Genomic DNA, 25911 nt, shown 5'->3' with positions numbered 1-25911 from the left:
TGCAGTTGGCCTTATCAACAAGGCCCGGGACCCCCTATCTGGCTTGAACTTTTATCCCACACCTCAAGGATGTGTTACATTAACACATATTATATTAAATTGCATTACATCGCATATTGCAAATTGACATTGCTCTCCTGTTTTGCATTTTGCATTTCACTTTTTACTTTACTTTTTATATCTTTTATCTTTTATATTGTTTTGTTTTTTCTTATGTGTGTTGTATTTATTGTGTTTTCATGTTTTTATGTTCATTGTTTGCACCAACAACCAGAGCAAATTCCAGGCAGGTGTAAACCTACTTGGCAATAAATACATTCTGATTCTGATTCTGACATGACAGTCAGTCAGTCAGTTTAGGTCGTTTGGCACTTTTCTGCCCTCTAGAGGCCATTTTGGAGAAAGAAGCGTGATGACGTTTCACCTGCGCCACGCACGTACGCAGGCCGTTGGCAGCAGCCACGCGTCCCGAGCAGCAGTGTTGTGTTTTGAGAAGTTTGATGTTTAGAGAGTTTCCTGCTGAACTGTGACTCTGTGAAGACCCGGGTCAGCAGCGGAGCAGCAGCCGCTTCCTGCTGCAGAGAGACGGCTGTGAGACGGTGACAGCCCCCGGAGGAGCAGCAGGAGGAGCAGCAGGAGGAGCAGGAGGACCGACCTACTGACTGTCATGTAGCCGAGGCAGGAGAATGAGCTCTCGGAAGCAACCCGCTCCAGCCGAGGATGGGACCGAGGAGCACACGGTCCAGCAGGAGAACGAGCTGGAGGCCCTCGCCTCTATCTTCGGGGAGGACTTCCAGGATCTGCGGAACAAGGACCCGTGGAAGGTAAAGCTTGAGGTGTTAGCATCCTGTGGTTAGCTGTGAAAGTTGACGTGTGTACACAGCAGCGTTTAACTGTGGCTGACGTCACTCCCAGGTTAAAAGAGCTCCAGAGGTCCACCTCTGTCTGCGGCCCAACGGGCTCAACACGGGGCAGGAGAGCCACGTGACCGTGGAGCTGCAGGTCAAGTGCCCCCCCACTTATCCAGACGTGTGAGTAGCGAGCCCCTGACCTCCCACTGCTACCACTGGCTTCCCACTGCTACCCCAGGACACACTTCAGCTGAACAAGTCTGCTTCACTATAATTCAATATCAATTATCAAATTCTCCAGATTCCTAAACATTTAGAATGAGGCAGAGCACATGTTCAAGTCCACATTCTGACAGATGGAAAACTACTTGTGTTTATAAACTTTGTTTCTACATTTATTTACATATAATCCTCAATACTGATTCTTATCTCTCTTTACCTTTCCCAAAGCAAAAAGCAAAAAAAAGCGTAGGGCTGGACGATATGGCCAACGACTATATCAAGATATCAGTTTCATTTCAAGCGTTATTAATAATAAGCACAAATAATAGCACATAATTGTTTCTTAAAAGTGAAACATACTGAGTGTGGCTCCTTAGTGAAGTTTGTAGTTTTAAACTCTTTATCAACAGAGAATAGCAACATGTTTTACAAACCTGACATCCATCAGTTATGTATCTCCTCACCGTGCTTACGCAAACAATATACATTAGAATGTTATGTCGATATTGATAAGAATTAAATTCCAATAGTTATTGTGTTATTGCCCTGCCTTAATAATATGCATGAGAAATGTATCTGATTTTGGAATTTTGTAGAGTGAAAAAATAGTAGGATTGTCGAAAAATACTTCTCGCTATAAATAGTTAAATGCTGCTTCTATACAATGCAGGAAGTGATACTACTACTGACTGTCCCACGGTATGTTCAAAATAGAAGATAAAAAAATCAGCCTCTCTGAAGCATCTAAGTGGCTTTTGATGAGGTTAGCAGCATATCCCAGTTCAAACCATTTAGCTCTAGAATCTAGAACCTTATTTTCTTTCTGGTATGTAAAACATAATTTGTCTCCTGTGACAGACAGATAAGAGAATAAATACATACTAATCTGTAAATCCAACCCCAAAAGGTGGATAAATGAAAGAAAAAATTGACATAATTAAGAGTGATGGTTTTTGTGGCTGCAGCAAAGACGACCAACGCTTGTTAAATACTAAAGGTTGAACAAATGAGCACAATTCAGTTATATTTTAATGTACTTTATTTATTGGTTTTATCTATAATAGCTCACATGATACGAAATAAATGAGAAAGATCCTTTATATTTCCTGCTGGTTTTAATGTTTCAGGATAAGTGTCCCATGTGCCTGTTGGTAATAAAACACAATCAGTGTGGAGCTCTTATTGTAATGTCAGTGTTAACTAGTTGTCATTGAGTTGTGGTGTTAAGGTATAACATAGAATCCTGGGGAAACACCAACAGGCCTCCAGAGCTCGAGCTGCAGAATGCTAAAGGACTCTCAAACGAAAACCTTGAGACCCTGAATCGTGAACTCAACAAGCTGGCAGCAGTGCGATGTGGGGAGGTGAGGATGCACACACACAAACAAACAAACAAACACACACACATATACACACGCGCAAACAGACAACTGCTACCTCCTGTGCCTGCTAATCGTCTAGGTGATGATTTACGAGCTAGCGGACCATATCCAGGGCTTCCTGAGTGAGCACAACAAGCCTCCGTCAAGCTCCTTCCACGAGGAGATGCTGAAGAACCAGCGGAGGCAGCAGGAGAAAGAAGCCCAGGAGGTGCAGCGGAAGATAGACAAGCAACGGAGGCAGGAGCAGGAGATGGTACAGAAGCAACACAGAGTTATTCATGCTGGATAAGTTTTATCAGGGGTTGTGCGTTAATTTGATTTCTCAGTGATTTGTCAAGATCTTTAAGTTACTCTTACAGGATCAGTAAATATCTCTTCTTCTCTTAATTAGGATATTAATGGACAATGGAATTAACATAAAGCTGAGCAACCAAGAATCTAATATTTAGTTTTATTAATTTAACCACACACAAAAACTGCAGAATATAAAACTTGTACTACATGAAAAAAATGGTCATTCGATTAATGTTGTTGTTATTTTTAACTGGGTTGCCTTTCTTAGACTTTCAGTATTGGTAATGGTAGAATATCTAGTTTGTATAATTTCTAATTTTTCTGACTTATAAATATTGATTACATGATGTATCACAAACCATGTTTGTATTTTCTGAAATAACTGAATCCTTGACAACTGACAGGTTGACTCAGGTATTTTTTATCCTTGCAGGAAAAAGAGATTATGGCTGAAATCCAAAGACGAGAGGAGGAGAAGCGAGAGGAAAAGAGAAGAAAGGAAATTGCCAAACAGGTGCATGAGCCACACAATTTCTACTTTTGTCCAGTAGCAAGTAAAGTGCACAAGCTTTTGGTTGTAATGTTCCTTTTCTGTGACGTAAACATTCACAGGAGCGACTTGAGACCATTGAGCAGCCAGTCCCTGCCAACTCCCCCCTGTTGGGGAGGAGCCCCCCGAGCCCAGGAGGAGCTGCACCTGAACTCTATGAAGCAAAGAAAGGAGGCAGCAACCGCCGCCGCACCACCTCCAACACACGCCACAGGTAAACAGCGCTAACTGACCCAGTCCAACTACAGTAAGATGCTTTATATATGGTGAACACATATTATTATGATAATTTAATATAATAAAGGGTAAATGTTTATTTGTTTCAACAGACGTGACACGAACAACGAAGACAACCACCGTTCACAGGAGCTTCTTCACTTCTACAGCAGCACATTCGGGGAGCTTGTCGTCCACAGAGGGAAAAGTTTAGGTGTGAGCTCACTGAGAACATTCAGCTTTGATGGGTCAAAGTGACTTCCTGTCGCCGCACTGAGCTGTTTGTAACGTCTGTGTGTGTTCATGTGTCTGACAGGTGGAAGCGAGAGGCTCGGCCGTCACGTTTATTATGGATTTGAGGCCAACTCAGGAGACTTTGCTGTGATGTACGAGTGGTCACTGTGCTGGAACAAGAACATGGGCAAGTTCTTCACCACCCAGGAGAAAGGAAAGATTGACAACTGTAAAAAGCAGGCGAGTAGAGAGGAAGCAGTCAAATCATAATCAGTATATTCGCTTAAAATACTGACAAATCCACTTGAACTCCTGTGTAGATCCATGGGGCAGAAAATGAGTTCAACTCCCTCCTGAGGCTGGAGCACCCGAACCTGGTGCACTACATGGCGCTGAGCTCTATGGAGAAGGAGGACTGCCTCGTGGTTAACCTGCTGGTGGAGCATGTCTCCGGGGTCAACCTGAACCAAAGTCTGATCAACCACTCTCCGGTCCCGCTGGATAAACTCTGCCATTACACGTCCCAGCTGCTGGCTGCACTCGACTACCTTCACTCCAACTCTGTCGTCCACAAGCAGCTGGGGGCCTCCAGCGTGCTGCTGGACTCCGAGGGCAACGTCCGACTGACCGATTACAGCTTGTCAAAGAGATTCGCCGATATCTGCAAAGAGGACATCTTCGAGCAGGCCCGCGTGCGTTTCTCGGAGGATACAGCGATGCCGACGAAAACGGGGAAGAAAGGGGACGTGTGGAACCTGGGGCTGATGCTGCTCGGTCTGAGTCAGGGGAACGAAGTGAAGGAGTATCCAGTGGTGGTACCAACGACCCTGCATGATGACTTCCAGGACTTCCTCAACAAGTACGTATGGATGGCCGGCTCATCACCTTCTTCATCAACTATACCGGAGTTTAAGCACATTTACTGTAAATCATAGCTCACTGTTGTTGTTTGTCTCCCACACAGATAGTCAAGTTATGTGGAAATGGAAATGTATTTTTCACTAGTAGTCATTTTCATATTCATCAGTCAGTTATTTATCAATTGATTGGGTGAGACAACATCTTAAATCGTTAAAAAAAATGTGTGACATGATATCCCAGAGTGAAGGGTTTTGTCGGACCAACAAAATGTGTCAATGTTAAACAATGTGAGAGCATAAATAACCAAATTTAACAATCTGGTACCATCACGTTTGTGATATTATCTTGAAAAATTACTTTGAGCAATTATAACTTTCAAAATAGACATAGTCATGTTCACACTACAAGCGAATACCTGAAAGATTCCGGCCCCAAAATCCTGTCCTTTACCTACAGATTCTATATATTCAAACATCTGTTCGTAGAGATTGCACAGTAAATCAGTTAGTGCCTTGAAAAAGGTCAAATACATAAAAAAGTTTAAAACCCTCTGCTGATGATTATGATCTGGAAAGCGAGCAGCGGTAATATGAAGCATATGTGATTTGTTGTAAAAAGGCAAAAATGCTTGTTTGTTCCTTTAGGTCGTAGTGTTTATAGGCTGCCTGTCTGCTAATATCTCTGGGGCTGTTTAAAATAGTTTTTAGATTAAGTAATTTCATCCATAAGTTTAATAGCAAGAGAGGTTTCATGTAACTTGTTGGGTTCATTTTAGATCATCAGACCTTTTCCTTTGTGTGGTGAACAGCTCTGTGTGGATCAGCACAGCTGACTGGATTTGTTTCCAGCTCAGCACATACCATGTATTTTACAGTACAGCAGAACCATTATATTGCGTTTGTCTCTGTGTTCTAGGTGCGTGTGCCTGAATGATGCTGACCGCTGGACGCCCCAGCAGCTGCTGGACCACTCCTTCCTCAAGCCTCCGTCACCCAAAACCCTGCCTCAGTGCCAGGACGCCAGTTCAGAAGGTGATACACACGTCACATCATGTCCAATATGTACATGGACAGAATATTAGAGAAACACTTTGACTGAACGAGACTTGAGTCAACAAACAAGTAGAGTACAGGTTTATATAAAACCAAATTAATTGAGATGGTATTTATTAGAGCTGCAGGTAATTGTTTTCATAACCTTTTGATTCATCTGTTTTTCTGATTTTTGATTTCCAATGTAGCCTCTAAAGCACACAGTGAAAGATAGTGATGTGTTCTGTTAGCTTATATTTAAAACATGATTGGGACAACATTGTTGTTGGATTCAGGATTACCTCACAGTAAAATTTCTGCTGGCCAATTAACAAATAAATTCATTAATCTTTAGTATTTCAGTATTTAATGCAGGTTTGATGTATATTTTTACAACAATCAGAGTTCTCAGTCGGTGTAGATTCCCAAAACAAATGATATTACATAGTTGTACAAATCATAATGAGCACATGACACAATAGACAAATGGTTAAGATCTGAAAGGATAGTTTTGGTACAAAAATCAATCCGACAGAGAAAATCGAATAGTTCACATGCAATGTTTTTTGGTTTGTCGTCTCAGATCTTGCTTTGGACTTTGCGTCGTCGGTCATCCCGCAGAGTCACATCCTCGACCACCTGTTCATCTCCGGTGTGCAGCGGCAGTTTTCGCGCTACTTTGATGAGTTTGAGGAGCTGCAACTTCTGGGAAAAGGAGCTTTTGGTGCTGTGATCAAGGTTCACACCTTTATTTCATACAATTATCTTTACTGATTAGAAAAGCTGGCCATGGTTTGTTAGTGTCCACTTTCCATTGCTCCTCCAGGTTCAGAACAAATTGGACGGCTGTAACTACGCTGTGAAGCGCATCCAGGTCAACCCAGCCAGCAAGCAGTTCAGACGAATCAAAGGAGAGGTGACGCTGCTCTCGCGGCTAAACCATGAGAATATTGTGCGCTACTACAACGCGTGGATCGAGCGGCATGAGAAGCCCACCTTAGGGGTGCTGAGCAACACTGACAGCTCAGAGCCTCAGAGCACAGCCGACAAGCTTCCTCAAGGCAAAGATCCTCCGCGGCTCCTCAATGAACTCGGCTTCCCAGACAACGCAGAGGATATAGCTCCACCTCCAGCCCTGTCCAGCTCTGTGGAGTGGTCCACCTCCATCGAGAAGTCCACCAGCGCCATGTGTGGTGGACACCAGTCTAGCGATGATGAGGATGATGATGATGAAGAAAATGTGTTTGGTTCTTTTTATTTGTAAGTATTTTTAATTCATTGGCGAGAGTTTCTCCAACTCAATACATCACTTATTATTATGATTTTCTATCTGCGTTCAGGCCGAAAGATAGTGACTCGGGGAGTGACATCATCTTTGACAATGGGGGCGAAAGCACAGACGAGACGTCACAGGTTTGAATATTGACAGCTAGTTATTTATTTGTTTGTCTTTGGTTGAGTTTTTATTTGTGTAAAAAAATATATTTGTGTGTTTCCTCAGCTTCAGTCAAGGCCAGTGACCGACACAACAGAGAGCACAGATTCAGATCAACCTCCCCAAATAGCACATTACCTGTACATACAAGTAAGCTTCACCTCCATCCTCAACTTGAACCACTAGAGGTCTCTGAACTACCAAAAACTTACTTTTTCACTTCCTGGCAGATGGAATACTGTGAAAAAAGCACTTTAAGAACCACAATAGATCGCGGCCTGCATGAGGACCAGACTCGGTTATGGAGGCTGTTCAGGGAAATACTAGACGGCCTGGCTTACATCCACGAGCAGGTACAGACCATCAGCAACAGTAACATCAGGATTTTCATGACCAGGCTGATCTCTTTCCATTTCTTTCCCATCAGGGGATGATTCACAGGGATTTGAAGCCTGTCAACATCTTCCTTGACTCGCAGGACCATGTGAAGATCGGAGACTTTGGCCTGGCTACAGACCATCCTGCTAACGTGGTATGTAGGTGCCGCAACTTCCTCCGTGGCTGTGGTGGAATTTGCTGTAACACTGTCCGTCCTCTTCTGTTTCCATCGGTGCATATTTACTACAGCGGCATGACCAATTGTCCACTGTAGGGGGCGTCTCTACACTGCTATCCCTCACAGCCTGGTGCCACCTCACTATCCTTAAGATGTAGTTCCCCGTCAGTGTATTCAGGCTCATATAAGTTAATGTGTTAATGTGAAGGATTGGTTTGCAAAGTATTGAAACTGTGCAGGTCCTCTATCTAAACTGTAGCCCTTAGCTGCTGTGCAAAGATGCATACAACCAGTGTTGAACATGTTATAAACCTGTGTTCTAAAAACTGTAACTGTGTCTCAGGCGGCAGGTAAATGTGAAGTGGAGGAGATCGGCTCTGCAGCGATGGCCAAACCGGACCCAACAGGTGCAGAGCTTGAACATTTTCACAAAACACTAACCTTTGATTACTGTGTTGTCTGACATGTGTGTTTCAGCACTTTGTGTTACTTTTGCATCTGTCTCCAGGTAACATGACCGGCATGGTTGGCACTGCCCTCTACGTCAGTCCAGAGGTTCAAGGAAATACTAAAGCCACCTACAACCAAGTAATTTGAAATTAAGATTTTCTTCACTGCTTCAGTTGATAACCACACACTAACCTGGGTGTATACAATATAATTAAACCTTGTGTGGTTGCCTCTGTGTGAATTTTGCTTGTTATTGTTAGTTAACACCACTAAACGTTTTTATCCCTTCTGTTCTCAGAAAGTTGACCTCTTCAGTTTGGGAATCATCCTCTTCGAGATGTCATACAGGCCGATGACCACCGGGGCGGAGCGCATCTCTGTCCTGAGTCTGCTGCGTGTTGTACGTCTATTTTCACAACTGGATGTGATTTAAGAAGCTCTGGGCTTTTAAACTGACCTCTCACTCACCTCATGTATTTTCATGATGCAGGAGCCCATCTTCTTTCCTGAGGACTATACTGCATATGAGCAGGGAACACAGGTTGGGATGTTGGTAGCACGCAACTGGTAAACATCTTTTACCCATCCCTTGAATTCCAGTCTAACATTAGAATACGTCCCTATGTTTCCTTTTGTCTTGTCTGACAGAGAAAGGTGATAGAGTGGCTGCTGAACCACGACCCAGCCCTGCGGCCCACCACCCAGGAGCTGCTCAAGAGTGAACTGCTGCCTCCGCCTCAGATGGAGGAGTCGGAGCTGCATGAGGTGCTGCAGCACACCATGGCCAATATCAACGGCAAGGGGTACCGCACCATGGTGGGTCAGCTGTTCTCTCAGAACACCTCACCGGTCATGGACTTCACCTACGACATTGATCTACATAAGGTACGGCTGGTACTTGAGTTGACCGTGCTATTGATAGTAGATTTTGTTTGATTGTTTTTACATTTGACCATACTGTTGTGGTAGAGATAGGACGGTTATGGGTTCTTAAATTTAGTTTAACCAACCACATGTGCTTTCTATGCCTCCCTGCCGGCGATAGCCAGGTTGTCCGTCCATCCTTTTCTTGTGAATGTGATATCAAGAATGGAGGGAATTTCACTTGGACTCAAAGATACAGTGATTACATATCAGTGGTTAAAGGTGATAGTGATCTGATATGAATCTGGAAAAAAAGTACCAGAAACTGTAGTGGTTGTCGGAGGCATACAACCACAGCGTGGTAATTCTATTTTGGTATCAAAAACTGGATTATTAAAAATGTAAACTTTGAATCTCATTCAAGAGCAGAATCTAAATCAGGGTATCCGCGGGGTCTTGAAAAGTATTAAAAGGTGATATATAAATTTAGGGAAAATCAAGACCCTTGAAAAGTATTAAAAAGTCTTGAATCATTTTCGAATTCAAGACTCTGTGTAGCCGATGGTTTTTTCCTCTTATACTGTCAGGCCTCAGCCGAAAAGTGACACGAGAGATGGTTATTTAATCGGGAGATCGCACCCGTATATTTTCCTTCGCACTTCTCTCTGGACAACACCCCCTTCCGTTAGAACCCCCCTTCAAAATAAGAGTCCCACCAGCACCTTGCTTATAACAGGAACTACACATCAACCTTCCACAATAAAGCCACTAAATAAAATAGCTTACAAATGTGTTGTTTTCTCGATGTCAATAGCACATTTGTCAAAAGTTGTTAAAAGTTTATGTGAATTCACTTATTCTAGTCCTCACGACAACGCAACAAAAAAATACCTTGCGTTCAAACGGGGCTCGAGCGCGAGACCACAGCGCGAATAGCACGAGTCGTTGAATCTTCCATGTAGAGGACGGCTAGCTGCGAACAGTAAGCCACACATTATTTATATTGCTGCAATGGGTACGTGTAAATTCACGGGGTTGTGGCTGGAACACGAGCAGTTCAAGCCCTGGCTGAAGCCCGTCGCTGGGAGTGACCGGGAGGCTACTGTTTGGTCTGTAGGAAGAAAGCGAGTGTAGCTTCAATGGGGATCAATGCTCTCCGGTCAGTCACAGATGCAAGGCGCTAGCCACGAATCCGCTGCGGCACGCAGACAGCGGTTGTCCATCGAGCATTGGGCAACAACTCCCTCGGTTAACGTTGTTACACGACCCAGTACGAGTACGAAAGCTGAAGCTAGTAACTAACTGCTAGCGTTGCTAACGTTAACTCAGTTCAGTTGTCACCACTTCAACTTGTACAGACGTCAGTGACGTCGCCACGCCACGGCCGCGTGCACAAGGGTTGTGGTGTCTCGACACAACAGTAAAACACCTCTCTCACGTCCAATGAATCATATTTGTAAGGAGTGAGCACTACCACAGCTCAGTTAGTTTCGTCCATGTTCAAAGTTTACACACGTACAATTTTGAGTTCTGTTATTATATCATAATACTGGGAGAATAGCGCAGATTGTAATTTCCTTCAGGTGAGATACCAGACTAGTTGTCAGTTAAACACTTTGTTGCACTAAAGACATGCCACATGGTGGCTCTTTTTGAGAAAGTTGTAGCATTATATCAGTGAATATGTTGATCTGATTTGTGTTATTTATGCTGCAAAATAGTTTTATTCTTTAAAGTATTATAAAAGTGCCTATTGCAGAGTTGACTGAACCAGTTACTGCTCAGTGTGTCTTTGCAGTGTTTCTCACACCACAAGTAGATTCTGACTGCCATATTAAATTCAATCCAGCCTTTTAATTTGTCTCTCAAAGTGGACCAGATTGATGCATCTTTACTTTAAAATGTACTATATCCTCTTCCAAGAGGGTCCAGGGTCCATCCAACATGATCTCTACAAATCCTGTGGGAAACACTGTTGTTTGCATGTGTGAGTGAGTGAGTGAGCATGTTATTGTTTTAAATAAATTATGCCTTTTGGCTTAGAAACTCAATGTATTATTTTGAGATTTATTCCCTCCCGGCCTATCTGAATTCTGTTGTGTTGATGCAGTGCTACATAGAAGTTCTGGCAAACTTCATTTAATTTTGCAATCTCAATTGTGTCGCTGATGTAAATCAATCAATCAATCAAATTTTATTTGTATAGCCCATATTCACAAATCACAGTTTGTCTCACAGGGCTTAAACATGGTGAGAAATCCTCTGTCCTTAACCCTCAGCAAGAGTAAAGAAAAACTACTAAAAACCCTTTTAACGGGTAAAAATACGTAGAAACCTCAGAGCCACATGTGAGGGATCCGTCTCCCAGGAAGGACACAAGTGCAACAGATGTCAAGTGTAGGAAAACATCATCGGAATTAAAGTTTTTAGCAGCATTGATGAGGGTTAACATTTTGAAGGATAACTTAAAAACTATATGTCAAGCAGTTCTGCTACAATCATAGTCTCTGGTCAGCAGCCAGCAAGATCATGATCCAGCATCCAGATGGGATATATGTAGATGTAACCGGTTACAGCTCCTAGTGGCGCTGGGGTCTTGAAAAATATTAGAAGGGTCTTGAAAAAGGTCTTGAAAAGTATTGAATTTAATCTCAGGATTGCTGCATATACCCTGTAAATTGATATGGCACAATAGAGGGACAGGTAAGGGTGCACCACAGCAATGTCTTCTTTGCTAAAATATGATACTAAAGAAATTTAGTTTTAAAAGTTATTAGAAGTCAAACTTCTGCTCAATAATCTCAGTTTTAACATGATCTGGGTTATGCCCAACGGTTACCAAGCTCTACCTCTAGATGTCACTGCAGACATATGAATGGGTGCACCAACCCCTCCATGCTTCTTCTCTCATCTCCTCTGTACACAACGGAGCTGCAGAAGGCCTGTTAGTGCTTAATCGATGTCTCCTGATCCCTAACAGAGACTGCTTGTTTGGTCTCCCTTCAGGGCAGCTTCAGCTTGAACGCCGCCAAATTGCAGCAGCATGTGTTTGAAACAATCACCAGGATCTTCAAGAAGCATGGTGAGTACACTATGCTTGTTTAGTGTGTGTGTGTGTGTGTGTGTGTGTGTGTGTGTGTGTGGGTGTGTGAGAGAGAATATGAGCCTTTGTTGACTCTCCACTGTGAAGCACTTGGACTCCTGACCTGCTGGAAGCCAGTTTTTCAGGACCCCAACATCTGCCCCAGTGAGAGGCAGCAAACAATAAGTGCACTGTTGGGCAGCGCAAATTCTGTGCAGGTGCGAGGGTTATTTTCGTGCACGCTGCTGATGATGTCCAGCTGTACTTATTTATTTATCCCGGCTTTGTATCTGCTCACATGCACCGGTTCTTCTCGGGTGAGGGTCATGTTATCTTATGCAAATGTTGCAGTGATACACAGTGTTTGTCTTCAGGTGCGGTGCGTCTCCAGACACCGCTGCTCCTCCCCAGGAACAGGAAGCTGTATGATGGCAGCGAGCTCGCCTGCTTCATGGACCACAGTGGAATGCTGGTTACGCTGCCCTACGACCTTCACGTGAGCCCAACACACACTCGCATACAAATAACACACACACACACAGGTGTGCGTGTCCATGCTTGCACACACACACTAATTATCAGACTATTTGCATCGGCAAATGCAAACGCACACCTAGTGGGAGGCTGCAATCAGCAGCTGCCTTAAGATCCTGCTAGTTCAGGAAACCCTGAGGACTAAATGGCTGTTTCCACAATGTGATTGATTACAGGCTTGTATGCACCACCTACTTCACTGTCATTATTCGAGTGTCCCCTTTGTCTCAAACTCTCTTTTCACCTTAGATGCCGTTTGCCAGATTTGTCGCCCGCAACAATGTGACGCACCTGAAACGGTAAAGTTCTGTGATTCAACACATATTTATGCAAACAAGGCCTTGCTGATCCATCAGGGATAATAAAGTCAAAACAAAGTCCTCTGCAAATTACCAAGCAAACAAGTTATTTTAAATTACTTATTAGTAACTTATAAATTCCACTGTCTGTTAAATGGTTTAAACCCAAGACTGCATGTAAAGATTGAGGACATGACAGCTCCCCAAACGTGGAGCCACAAACATCTCAGCCAGCTGTCGACCCCTGATGGCTGGCTGAACAAAAATCCCTGACAAGTAAATTTACTCCAGTTGTGTGAGCTTGCTTTGAATTAAGTGAATACCAAGATCATGACCTAAAACGTCTATCAAAAGTGATCCGTGTATCTTTTGGAAAACCTGACGCGCCTATTGGAATAAACTGCACGTTTGTTTCTCCACATTTTGCTCCAGGTACAGCATTGAACGCGTGTTCCGCTCCAGGAAGCTGGATCGTGCTCACCCCAGGGAGCTGCTGGAGTGTGCCTTTGATATCATCACGCCCGTCACCAACAGCTTGCTCCCTGATGCTGAGACCATCTACGCCATCTCTGAAATAGTCCAGGAATTCCCTGCACTTCAGGTTACACATGTGAACTGTTTGTACTTGAAATGGTCCAGTGAGCTGACTTGAGTTTATGCTACGCTGACTTGTCTTCATTTCACACTCGCAGTGTGGATGCGTCATTGTTCAGTTATTTCCTACAGATTCCTTCATTGCAACCTGGGCTGTTGTTTTTTCCCCATTTCACTTCCCACTCACATTCCTAACATACCAAAGTATGCATAAGCATGACAGATTTACACTGTATTTATTATTGACACAGTAAATCTGGTATGGGCAGCGCTGTCCACTTCCTTCCCTGACTCCCCAGTACAAACCATTTCCTGTGCACATGTCCCGATGCTGCGTCAGTCTCCAGACGCAGAATTCCTCTGCATGTCGCATGAACCCACTCAACCTTGGGTCGGATCTGTAGTTTATCCCTCGTAGATCCTCTCCACATCCCGGCTACCTTTTGTGAAAGCTTTTAATAATATGTGAGCGGGACAGAATGAGAGGGCAGCGGGACACAGCAGTCATTATTCACTGAGGTGCTCATCATACAGTAGGGCTCTTGGTTTTGACAGTAATTGCAGCTGAAAGGGTTAAAGGTGTGTTTCTGTGTGTTTTCGACCGTAGGAAAGGAACTATAATATTTACCTGAACCACACCAGCATGTTGAAGGCCATCCTTCTGCACAGCGGAGTCCCCGAGGACAAACTGACCCAGGCCTCCAACATACTGTGTGACGCCATGGTCAGTGCAGGTCACACATGCATCACAGATGTTATACACATAGCGTTTCTGTTACTGATATCCTGCTTTGAACATTTACAGTTGTGTTTTTTCCCCAAATATGGCAATATAACCTTTCTATCATATTTTCTTTCCCTCAGGGTGAAAAGCTGACTAGACGGGAGGTGGAGGCAAAGTTCTGCAACTTCTCATTACCGATAAACAGCGTAGGTGTCCACGGAACTTTCTATTAAATCAATCACTCGTAGTTGCTTATAAGCATCAACGACCCTCCTTCTCTGTCGCCTCCAGTTGCAGACTCTCTACAAGTACATCGAGCTGAAGGGAAACCTGCAGGACCTGCTGCCACAGCTGATGCCACTCACCAAACAGAAGACTGCCGTCACCCTGCTGGCCAAACAGGCCCTCAAGGACCTGGAGGAGCTCACGGTGCTGCTGCATAGACTGGGAGTTAAACTGCAGGTGATTTTAACTCAGATGTTTATAAGAAGAGCCAGTGTTTTCATTTTCTCTCCATTTTAACGTGGATGTATTCCCTCTATAGGTGGTGGTCAACTTGGGCTTGGTGTACAAGATGCAGCACCACTCTGGGGTCGTCTTCCAGTTTGTGGCTTTCATCAGGAAACGCAAGAAAACTGTACCAGATATCGTTGCTGCTGGAGGACGCTATGACCACTTGGTGGGTTTTACAGTCATTTGCCACATTCCACACAGATATGAGCCGATATGGGAATATCAGTATCTGTGTCTCTGTCTATCGATATGCACCAATATGACATTTTTTGTTTGGTTTTGTGGTTCTTGATAATAATGATGCCTCAATATCTTATTCTTGAGGGTTTGCTGTCTTCAAACATTCCTAATTAAAAATAAAATATACACGTTTTTTTACTCCCTATTGGCATTGGTGGAGCTCTACATTCTTCATGTTAAGACTAATACATTTAGTCTGTTTTACATTAATTCCACATGATGCAAGTGTTGGTGATTCATTCTATGTGGCAAATTTATATGTGTTGTTCTCTCTGCCGTTAGATCCTGGAGTTCCGAGGACCAGCCTCCACAGTACCAGTCCCTTCTGCAGTAGGGGCCAGTTTGGCTCTGGACAAAGTCTGCGCTGCTATAGCCAACATGGAAGAGCCAGTGAGGGAGACACACACACACCAGAGCTCTGACATCCCTGATTATTGTAATGCAGGAGCAGCAGACAAGAGTTTCATATTTAATGATGCCTTATTACAGCAGTCGGCCGCCACACAGCCACTTTTAGAAACATGCTAATAACTATGATCACTGTATCTCTTGACGCCGTGGAGTTATTCCTGGAGGTTCAGATTCAGAATATGAAATGATGGGCCCTGAGTACTGCACATTGTCTTAAAACAGAGAAAAGCACTGAAACACCATATTTATTACAGATCTTATCTGATCTTCATTTTCAATAACCTTTCAGTGTTTAATACTGTTCTTTATACATTTTCTGTTTTACATCAGCCTTCTGTGAGCTCCTGCGACGCCCTTGTGGTCCCAGTGGGACATTCTTCAATGCTCAAAGCCATCAGCGTCGTGCAGAGGCTGTGGAGCACCGGTATCTCTGCGGACATTGCCTACGATGTGTCACAGGTTAGTGGCCCGGCAACCTGGTGGTCCTGCATTCACCGTCTGACAGGTTTCAGTCTGGAAACCCTAATCGAGTCAGTTTTGATTTGAAGGTGCTCTCCTGAGTTACATAGGTTTATTTTAATTTTGTGTTTCATTCACCATAATGTGCTCTCTTGCAGAAATCTTCACTTGCCAGCATTTGGTGCAATTGTGTTAAACCATTGGCACTATCGAGCGGTACTACTCTTTATTTTATAAATATTTATTTGTCCTGTTAGTAATTGGCCCAAAGATGGCGCTACATTTGTGTTAGAGATGGTTTGGATACCTGACCCAAGCCTGTTGGGACCTGTCCTGGTTCTGACATATTATTTTGAAATGGTGTTTGCAATGGCTTTGTGTTGGGTTCGATCTAGTTAGCCGGACTCTCCACAGAACATCAGGCTGGGGTCGGGTTTGGACACAGAAAATTGAAACTCAATTTAAAGGTCAACATGTATATAAGCAATAACACAGAAAAAATGCATAAAAACAACCTCAACCTAGTTAAGTAAGAGTCATTAAGGCTAAATATATCTCAGCTAAAGGAAGCAAAGCTCTCTTCTTAGAACATTACTTCCCTTCTGTTTTTCAAAGAACTTTGAGAAGAGAAGAATCACCACAGGACGCAGGTAGAGGAGAAACTGTATGTCGCAGTTCAAGCAGAAGGGTTTCATTGAGTATGTTTTCATAAACTAATTATTATATAGCACAGCCCTTGTGTTTGTTGCATATTTAAACTCAGTTTTTGTAGATAGACTATTGGAGTCAACCATTGGGGTGTAAAATTGGTCCCCCCCCCCCCTCCCATACTGTAGTAACCCCATCCCACCTACAGAGGACACGCCACACCTGGCATCAGTCCTGAGGAAAAAGGCCCTTGTCTTTCATCAACAGATTAATCCTGAAAGTATTAGAAATAGTGAAAATCTCAGAAAAAGAGCTGCACTTATGTTTGATAGAGGCTTGATGTGACAACACAACATCATCTGTTTCAAACAAAGTAATTTAATTTAGTCATGTTTGCTCAACAACCAGGCTGTGATCAGTCCCATCAGAGTGAAGTCATTTATCCTCTGGTGTAGAGCTCCAGATGCCAGGCCTCTGTCACATTCACTGTGTTTATGTGACAAACTCGTGTCGGGCCTGTTTGTGCGTGTCTGTGTGAAACACCCGCCCTGTCATATGGCCCTCTGCCCACATTTTTATGCCTCTTGTTTTTTCCTCCTTTAGTCTTTATGACCTCTTGTTGTTTTAACTTTCCACTCCTGCAGTGGGTAAGAATTTGCTTTAATGGGCTTCATTGTCTTTTGCTCTGGCCCAGGACCAACGTGATTGCCTGCCTTCCGTTCCCCTGGATCCTTAGAAGTAATTAGGAAGGGTTGGGTTTGGCTGAAAACAAGCAGCGCTAAGTTTAAAACATTTCCAAGAGCGCGTGCGTGCGTGCGTGTGTGTGCGTGTGTTTGTTGATTATTTAGCAGGTCAGTGTCTCGTCCAGTGGCAAGATGGTCAGAACGCCTTGTTCGGACCTCCTCCTTTGACTTTTTGTTAATGCCGTTCACATGTTGGCCTCTTTAAAGAACAAATCCGCAGCTTTATTTCATCCTTAGGAGACGGTTCCACTCTTTTGCGCTTTTATTAGCCAAATATGGCAAAACCTCGACCACATGTGGTCAGCGAAGGCGCGCGGCCCAGAGCTGCCCGTTGCCCTGGAGGCAGTGACTTCCCTTTGACATAATTTGATCTGTCACTGAGAAAGTTGTAAGAAATAGGAAATCTTGAGGCTTAAATGAGGGGGTTTGTTCTGTGCCACTGTTTGCTCGTCTAGCAGAGGAGCCAAAGTGAAGGTAATGAGGATAAATTGAGCTGACACTAACGTATATACATGCACACTGTCATAATGTAATGCATCCCACGAGTCTTGGCATAGTGCACTCTCTTCAATTCCAATCGAAACTGTTTTAAAACGGCATAACTGCTGCTGTAGAGGAATTTCTCTCTAAAACTAGTTTTCCTACCTTCACACTTTAAGGGATTTTTTTTTTCTCAACCAGGCCTTTTCTGCCAAACTCTTTAAGTGATCAGAAGAGTCACAAACAACTGTGATGCTTAAATTATAAAATCCCTGTGGCTTGTTATATTTTAACCTCTGTCCATATGTTTGTTGGTTGGTTTTAAGCAAAAACAACTGAAAGATTTCCACAAAACTTGGTTGAAGGATGTGGAATGGGTCAGGTAAGAACCAATAACTTTTTGGTTCTGATCCAGGATTTATTTTTTAGCACTTTTCACATTGTGATTTTCAAAACTTTCACTGTTTTCCCTTGGAATAATTCATTTATCTTGATGAAAAAAGTGTGTGGAATTAGATGCAGCTTGTTTGCATGTAAGGGACACTAAGGGCCTTGACTGAGGTACGCATTCTACTAAGGGCGATCATAGTTTTAGCTGAAGGAATGCTTTTAAGAACTAGTTTCAAATTCTCATGAATCCAGTTCTTTGATAAGCCAGATAATCGAATTCCATCGTGGTTCCTGTGTTTAAATGTGTTATTACTGTAAAGATGCTATTCAAAGTGTGTGTTAGTAATTCATCGTTTTGTTGTTGTGTGTTTTCAGTCTCAGGAGACGTTGTTCGACCACTGCAAGCTGGCTGGCATCACCTGCATGGTCCTGGTGTCTGACAAGGAAGGAAGCTATGTGAAGGTAAAGCAGTCATTCGACACAGCCAATTATCGCTCAATCTTATCTAGAAATTCTAAGGTTTGAAATTTGTCTTTTAACAGCGAGAGTTCAGAAGCTCAAACTCTGAACCTTTCTGATAGCGTTTCAAATCCTTCTGCTTTCCAAACCTTTTAATAAGAGGGAATTATGGGAAAGTTGAGCAGGAACTTGTGTAAAAGTCGTTTTCTGTCTTCAGGTAAAATCCTTTGAGAGGGACAGGCAGTCGGAGAAGCGTATCCCTGAGTCGGACTTGGTGGACCACATCATTCAGAAATGTCGGAACAAATTCTCTGAGGAGAGAAACCTCAGGTAAAGAAGTTTTTGACTTAAATCTCAGATTTCTGTGAGCGGTGTGAAAGAGGTCGTTCTTGTAAGTGTCGTCCTTGTGCTCCTGCAGAGAAACCCCTGAAAGCATGTCTCTCCAGAACCCCAAAGGATCCCTGCTCAACACCACAGGTACTGTATTCAGCTCCGCCCGATCAGCAGCTTTACGTCCTTACAGTCGGCTCCTATGTGCGGTATTTGTTTAACCTAAAAGCCGTACTGTAGCACGAAAACAGTCACACCTCTGTTCGTACAGTCGTGCCGTGACTCCACCATAGTGCTGCACGTAGTTTGAGTGTTAGATTATGAGTCAGGGTTCTGTAATGAATGTGCTATCTGTACAGTAGGACTGCCCCTCTGGCATCGAAGCAGTTTGTTGCGCAGTGTGACGAAGAAATCAAAGAAGTGTTAAATGTCACACCACTTCTGGCACAAACACACAGGTAGCCACAACAGGAGCAACAGCCAATAAAAGCAGTTTTCATAGTCATAGGGACTTTGAGGTGTGATTGTCTGTTAATTATTGTTTTAATTATCATGTAAGAAGCTGTATAGTTGGATTAAATGTGGCATTTTTGTCTCCAGGCTCTTCAGAGCAACATGGGAGCAGCTGCACCATGAACATGAATGTGAACGTCATCAGCCCGGACAAGGTTTCCTCCAATGCTAGACGACGCTATGAGACTCAGGTCAGTGACGCACACAACGGTTTGGGCTGCAATTTTCTGTCTAGACCCGATCAACCTGAGATAAAACTAACCAAGTATGACCTTATAGGCACATGTAGTGTAAAAAGATCAAGTAAATAGCTCAGCCAACGTGACCGCACCTGGCCCGGGATCTAACACTCAGCTGTGCAAAAACTCACACTAGTTGGTCTTGGCCTTCTTGGTCTTGGATGTGGTTTTAACATTCATCCTGCGAGATCCAATCACGAGTGGACAGTAAATGTGTGAACGCACCCAACTGCATCCCTGATGCGTCTTAACATCCGATCGCTCAGACCACAATAGAAGGTGTCCTGACCACATTCAGTTGCCTGTGTGAATGCAACTGGGTCCTGGGACACATTGAAGCAGCTTCTGTGGTTGTAAGGACACTCACTGACCCTCACCTTTTATCATCATAACTAACTGCCTCATCACAACACTTATCTTAAAACGTTAACAATAATGCGCCTGAAAGTTGAGACAAGCTGTTTGCTTTTTAAATGACTTCATGTGAATATTCATTTCTTTTCCCTGCTGTTTTATTTTGATAAAGAAACAATTCATATTTTCCTCCACCCTTTTCCCTTGTTTCTCTCTACATCCCTCTCTCTCTCTCAGATCCAAACCAGATTACAGAACCTTGGTAGCAATTTGCAGAACAAGAGCAATGACATTGAGGTTCTGGCGGTAAGTCATTTGTTTGTTTACCCCGTTATCCCTCCCAATCCCTCCCAAGCTTTAGAGTTTTCTTTTTTTTTTCTTTGCTCTCCCACCTTATCTCCTGAATTCATGTGTGAAATCACAGAGCGAGGAATGAGCTTTGCATGGCTAAAACAGTAAACATCACTTGGAGCAGCCCTTATATAGTTATTTGCCTTGTTGGTAAAATGCCCTGCCGGGGGTAAGATGGCTGTGAATTCACTCCAGTCGCTACAGAACAATGAACACTAAACAGAAGGCAGCCAGTGTGTCAGTTTTTTGGGATGTAAATGGCTACCATGTCACGTTTATTTGTGGTGGCGTTGTAGATTTATGGCCAGATACTCTCAAAGTAAATAATCCCTGCTTGTCCCCTTTTTTTGCCATATTGCCGCATTTTCCAAATACATTTGTCATCCCTGCTGGGAGTCTGGATTGCATCAGGAAAAGCAACAATAAATCTGAGTTATAAATACAGGCATAATCACCTTGATAGCGGTCGGCAGGTACACGGGCCTGTAATTCTTTTTGCGTATGACAGCAGCGTGATAATTAAGCAGCCTCACTGGAACACAGCAGCCTTCAGTTTCCAGTGATAAAGCCCATTAGTCCCTTCCTGGAAAGGGGACATGGAGTGCTTTCAGGCCTGCTGAGAGCCTTGTGAAAGTGGAATTAAAGGTAATTTTCTGACGCAGGAGTGGTTTGTGTGTGCCGAAAGAATTACGCGGCCTGTTTGGCAACGGTGGATGTTTTGTGGTGAAAGGAGTATTCCTCTGTGACGTTTGTGGAATTGTTGCACAGAAAGTAAGGCTCCATTGTCTTTTTTCTGTTTTATCCCACAGGTGGATCTGCAGAAGGAAACGCTGATCAACTTCCTGTCTCTGGAGGTCAGTCCCCCACTGGCTTTATCAAGAACACCGCAGAGTTAATAAACGGCTGCATAACAATGAAGGGTTGGAGGCAGGGGGGGTTGGCGGCGGAGCAGTGGAAAGAACAGCCAATAGAAGTCAGGACTTGAGACAGGAAGAGGGGATCCCGTCTGCTTCCCCACAGTCCTGACTGATGAGGAGTGCAGCGAGGGAACACCCCAGGCCTGTTACAGAGCTTTCACTCCTTTTAAAAAAGACTCACACATGCGTCAGCCACGCAATACGGTTAACAAAACGCACACTTAAGAGGTGTTAATATTCACATTCCAAACTTCTGACTGCACTCGTAAAAACGCGGGTCCCTCTCAACGTCGGGTAAAAATAAGACTTTAATTATATTGTGCTAAGAAACACGAAGGAAGCTGGAAAAATGCTCCTAACACTGCTGTTATATAAGCAAAAGCCTCCACTCTGTAAAATGAAAGGGCCGCCTATACAGAGGTGGTCAGCGCCTCGCAGCACATGTCAAGGAAAACGCATTTAGTGTATAAAACACATGACAATACCCAGTGTGTGTATATGCAGGCGTGCAGGAAAGGCCTGTTTCGAATACGTCAAATTACCCCAAGTCACACAAGGAACCAAAGAAATCTATAAACCCACTGTAGCTTTGTTGCTTCACTGCTCGGCTGCTCTTGACATGCGAAAATATACTGCGAGGCTCTAGATGAAAAACGATTCACTCTTACAGAATGCAGTCTGTTTTCTTGTGTTGGTCTGAACAAACATGTTCACAGCTTGTGAGGCCGTTTCGTAGAGTCCAGTCTGCATTGGGTTTTGTTAATTCTCAGTGAGTTTGACGTGTGTTTTAACATCGTTTTGTCACGTGACCTTTACTCGTACTATTCTTTCGAACCTCTGCCGTCTCTCCAGTTTGACAGTGAGGAGCAGTTCAACAGCAGCGTGAAGACTCTGCTGTCCCGTCTCCCGAAGCAGCGCTACCTGAAGTCCATCTGTGATGAGATCCACCATCACAAAATGACAAAAAGGTAATTTAACATGTGGGATTCCGGCTCAGTTTCAAGTTAGCTATCGTTTTATTAGAGAATGGTAGTGAATTAAGAGTCTACTACCATGTTAGGTCTGATGCTGAGTAATACCTAACATCTGCATATTAAAATAATGCTGTTTAGCATCTATGTATACTATAGACTATAAGTAAAGATGGATGACACACGGTAATTTCCTCCAATTGTAAAAGGAAAAAGAAAATAATAGAGCCAAAATATCCCAGTTACGGGTGCCACCATCTTGAGCTGGTAATGTCATTTGGAGCCAGAGTCTGTGGAGCGGAGCCGCGGTATTATGCTCGACCAATCGCAAGTCAGTCTCAGCTGTCAATCGTGACTTATCACTATATTTTCATAGCATCAAAAACACAAATTAAAATCGATGTCCCATCTCTTATCATGGGCGAAGTCAGGTTTAATGACATACACTGCAGACAGCCATCAGGAGGGTGATGAAGATGTTTTGGCTTCACTCATGGGGAGCTATTGTGTTGTCCATCCCTAACCTATATTGCCTCTCTGCACCACGCTGCTAATGTGGCTAAAATCTGCAGTCAAATTAGCTTCATGTTTATAGGTGTCATTAATAACATTGTGTATCTACAGTGCATTAGAAAAGAAGTCTGTTAATACTAAGTGTTTGCTTTATTTATACATGCAGCATTTTCAACAATGTGAGTATCCTTCAGACCCAGTGTATCACTTAGTTATATCACATCCTGACCTGCAGAGGTATAATTAATGAAAAAGATTATTTCAATGTGTAAGAATACGTGAATAAATCAAGTCAGACAATTAAAAATGTGGAACTTTAGGAATGACGACAGGTTTTACATGCAGGAAAGGACAAGAATCCAACAGTAAAAATTACTAACAATATGATTAGAATAGTTTTAAATCTCCCCTTTCGCATGCTCAACTTTGTCTCTAGGGTAAAATGTTTTACATGAAATCCCCCCCAAGCAGGAAAACAACTCGATACTATACAGATATTTTCTTAACAGCTGCAGACGTCTCATCTCAGTGGGAGCCCTCGTAGAAACTAATCCAGAGACACATCCACTATTTCCATTCACTACTGAATATTTTTTATCAAATGAAGCCTGAGGCTAACAGTGGAACACATTATAGAGCAGTTTGACAAAAAGGTAAAAGAGGCAGACTTCCTTTCATGGGCAGCTGCTCAACTTCAATCTTCCGACCAATCCCACACACTCCAGGTGTAACAGTGACAGTCAGCCTGTTTCAAAGAGAGAGCTGTTAGACAGATAACTACTGCCTTGCAGAACATTAAATCCTCAGCTGATCCTCTTTCCTGAGGAGAAATCTAGAGAAGGATTTTCCTTCTTTGGTCTCCTCTTGTCTCCGTCGTAACTCATCAGTTGAGTGACACTGAGTTTGTATTGCAGGTGGGGGGGGTAGGTTAACGTTGTCCACTACTGTGGTTGTGGATGGAGCGGTTACTAATTTGCAAGCCCCCCATGGAATGTTTTTTTTTTTTTATCTCAGGCTAAATCCTCAGTGTTTGTGCTTCTAGTGTTGTGATGTCAGTGAATGCCCATAGAGAGCAAAGCTGTGAGGGATTCAACGGATTTTCTCTTTCATGAATGAGATGGTATCCAGGAAAAAAGAAAGAAAGAAAGAAATCAAAGCCTCTCCTTCTGCGTTCCCACCCCCCTCCAGAGCAGTTGGTTTTAATTTCCTGTCTCTGCTGTGTGTTTGATTTGCCGTTTAGGGGGAAAAGTCTCTGCTGATAAATGAGCGTCATAGAGGCAACAATGGATATATTCAGCATGAGTTTTTATATGTTTGTTTGGTTGTTTTCATCAAATGTGGGGCACAGGCAATTGAGGCCAGATGAGTGAGCGAATAGGGCCCATGCAGTCACCTGGCTGCAGCGAGGCCGTAAACTAAACGTATCCCCTGGGCTTCCTCGTCAGCGAGCTCTGCTTTCAGCCAAAGCTTCGGTGGGCAAGTCCTCAAATCCAACACGACAACACCACTACAAGCTGCTGCCTGCTTGCTGTCTCCAGCAGAGTTTGAACAAGGCTTAATCGTCCACAGCCATCCTAGCATTTAGTTTCACCACATTCAAACCGCACAGGATTAAAGGGGACATATGTTTTTTTCATCTCACCAGTAGTCCGAACGAAACTTCTAAAGGAATTGTGATGTCATGTGACCACATTTAGCCAGAGGTTAGAACGAGGTGATGATGATGTGAGGTGACCGTATGCGTTTGGTTTGCCAAGTTAGAAGAATCCCAGCTTCCATGTTTGATTGTGGCATCAATGCTGTTTACATGTCAGAAACTTAATGGTGTGCTAATTCCCAAATATCATAAACATGGCATTTGCATTCTGATGTTTTGAAGGTATATTGTTTAACATCTTCATACCAGGGGGTTAGCATGCTAACACTAAAACTAAAGTACAACTCGATACATGTAATTAACCAAAGTAGTGGACACATTGAAAGTTTGACCTGATGATGCGACCAGATTCAAAATGACATCAACCAATAATTTAATGAGAATGCATATAGTTTGTCAAGATGTTTCAGTTTAGACTAAAGTAGCAGACTGATCAAACCAGCAGGACTATAGCTGTTCTACTGGCTCAAAACTGGAGAGAACAAATATTTCATGTGATAATGTAAATAAATGTTTTTAATTTGAATGTAGTGACTTTACATTTCGGTTATGTAGGGAGTGTTCTGGGACTCTCTGGACATGGGCTCTTGGCAGGGATGAATCTTGAGTTATTTCAGCAGGACTGACCTGTTATCCTGGAGAAATCTAAGATCTTGGAAACCCGGCCGGCTGAATTTTTATTATCCTGTTTTTGAGATGTTGCATTAGGGAGTTTCTAATGTTTTTTTCTGTTTGATTTTTATTATTGTTTTAAATGTTTGAAATGACATATGTTGTCCTCTTGCAGGATGGCCGTGGTCGTGTTATACAGCTACAAGGACGACTTCTACAAGATCCTCCTATGAAAGCCTGAGGTTTTCCACTCGTCTGGGACGCGTCTCACTTTGCTCAAGGCTCAGTTGACTCCAATTTTCAATGTGGGACCTGCAGAATCTGCTCGAAGACTGGATTCATATCTTTTCCATTTGGAAAGACAGTTTTTCTTTTTAAACCATATTCAGGAGTAACCAAACTATTCATCCCAAACACCACAACAACCCAAAACTTTCCAGGGTTTCGTGGTCTCAAAATGAGACGTTAATTGGACTTTGCCTTAATAGAGTTATGGAATTTGAGAAAGGTCTTTTTACTGTGGAGTATGTGTCATGTGTATGAAAGGGTTTTACATGTTGAATTAGCTACAAAGTGGATAGCAGGAATAAATCACTTCTTTTCCACATGCTGTGATTCGATGGCTTTTGTGTATTACACAGGTGATAACATTCTGAGAACCCTGAGGATTAATGGTCTGAACAACCGAGGATAATCTATATATAGTGTGTTACATATGAATCAAGTCATAGCTCAGTTTTTACCGATGGTGTCAAAGGTTTGTAATGCAGTATTTAACATTTTCTAGGTCTGGGAAACTGACCCTTCTGTTTGTTCAGTCGATCCTTCCGGAGAAGCGTCTTCACCTTGAAGTTTATGAGCAGGCTTCGACGGACAAGTCAAAACAACAGTGCCGTCTGCGCTGAGGATTATCCAGGTTTCCAGCTCTGACC

General features: G+C 43.2%; 1 protein-coding gene across 1 annotated transcript; it reads left to right on the top strand.

The window, feature by feature from the left end:
- The first annotated feature begins 461 nt into the window (after positions 1 to 461).
- On the top strand, positions 462 to 25586 carry eif2ak4 (eukaryotic translation initiation factor 2 alpha kinase 4). The gene is made up of 39 exons (XM_061082662.1): positions 462 to 824; positions 916 to 1031; positions 2335 to 2437; positions 2535 to 2708; positions 3183 to 3263; positions 3362 to 3513; positions 3629 to 3729; positions 3832 to 3989; positions 4070 to 4608; positions 5526 to 5641; positions 6225 to 6379; positions 6468 to 6901; positions 6982 to 7054; positions 7143 to 7226; positions 7307 to 7429; positions 7504 to 7608; positions 7976 to 8039; positions 8141 to 8220; positions 8381 to 8482; positions 8573 to 8623; positions 8731 to 8967; positions 11953 to 12028; positions 12403 to 12524; positions 12812 to 12861; positions 13294 to 13462; positions 14063 to 14179; positions 14320 to 14385; positions 14471 to 14641; positions 14724 to 14858; positions 15215 to 15322; positions 15674 to 15802; positions 18439 to 18525; positions 18740 to 18852; positions 18941 to 18999; positions 19453 to 19556; positions 20196 to 20264; positions 21119 to 21163; positions 22079 to 22194; positions 25155 to 25586. The coding sequence occupies exons 1-39, from the start codon at positions 687 to 689 to the stop codon at positions 25210 to 25212; spliced, it is 4980 nt and encodes a 1659-aa protein (XP_060938645.1). The 5' UTR covers positions 462 to 686; the 3' UTR covers positions 25213 to 25586.
- The last annotated feature ends 325 nt before the right edge of the window (positions 25587 to 25911 follow it).

The sequence above is a fragment of the Limanda limanda genome, chromosome 12, assembly GCF_963576545.1.
Source record: "Limanda limanda chromosome 12, fLimLim1.1, whole genome shotgun sequence".
Lineage (NCBI taxonomy): Eukaryota > Metazoa > Chordata > Actinopteri > Pleuronectiformes > Pleuronectidae > Limanda > Limanda limanda.
Note: the sequence above shows the minus strand (reverse complement) of the source record. Positions and strands in the feature narration are given on the sequence as shown.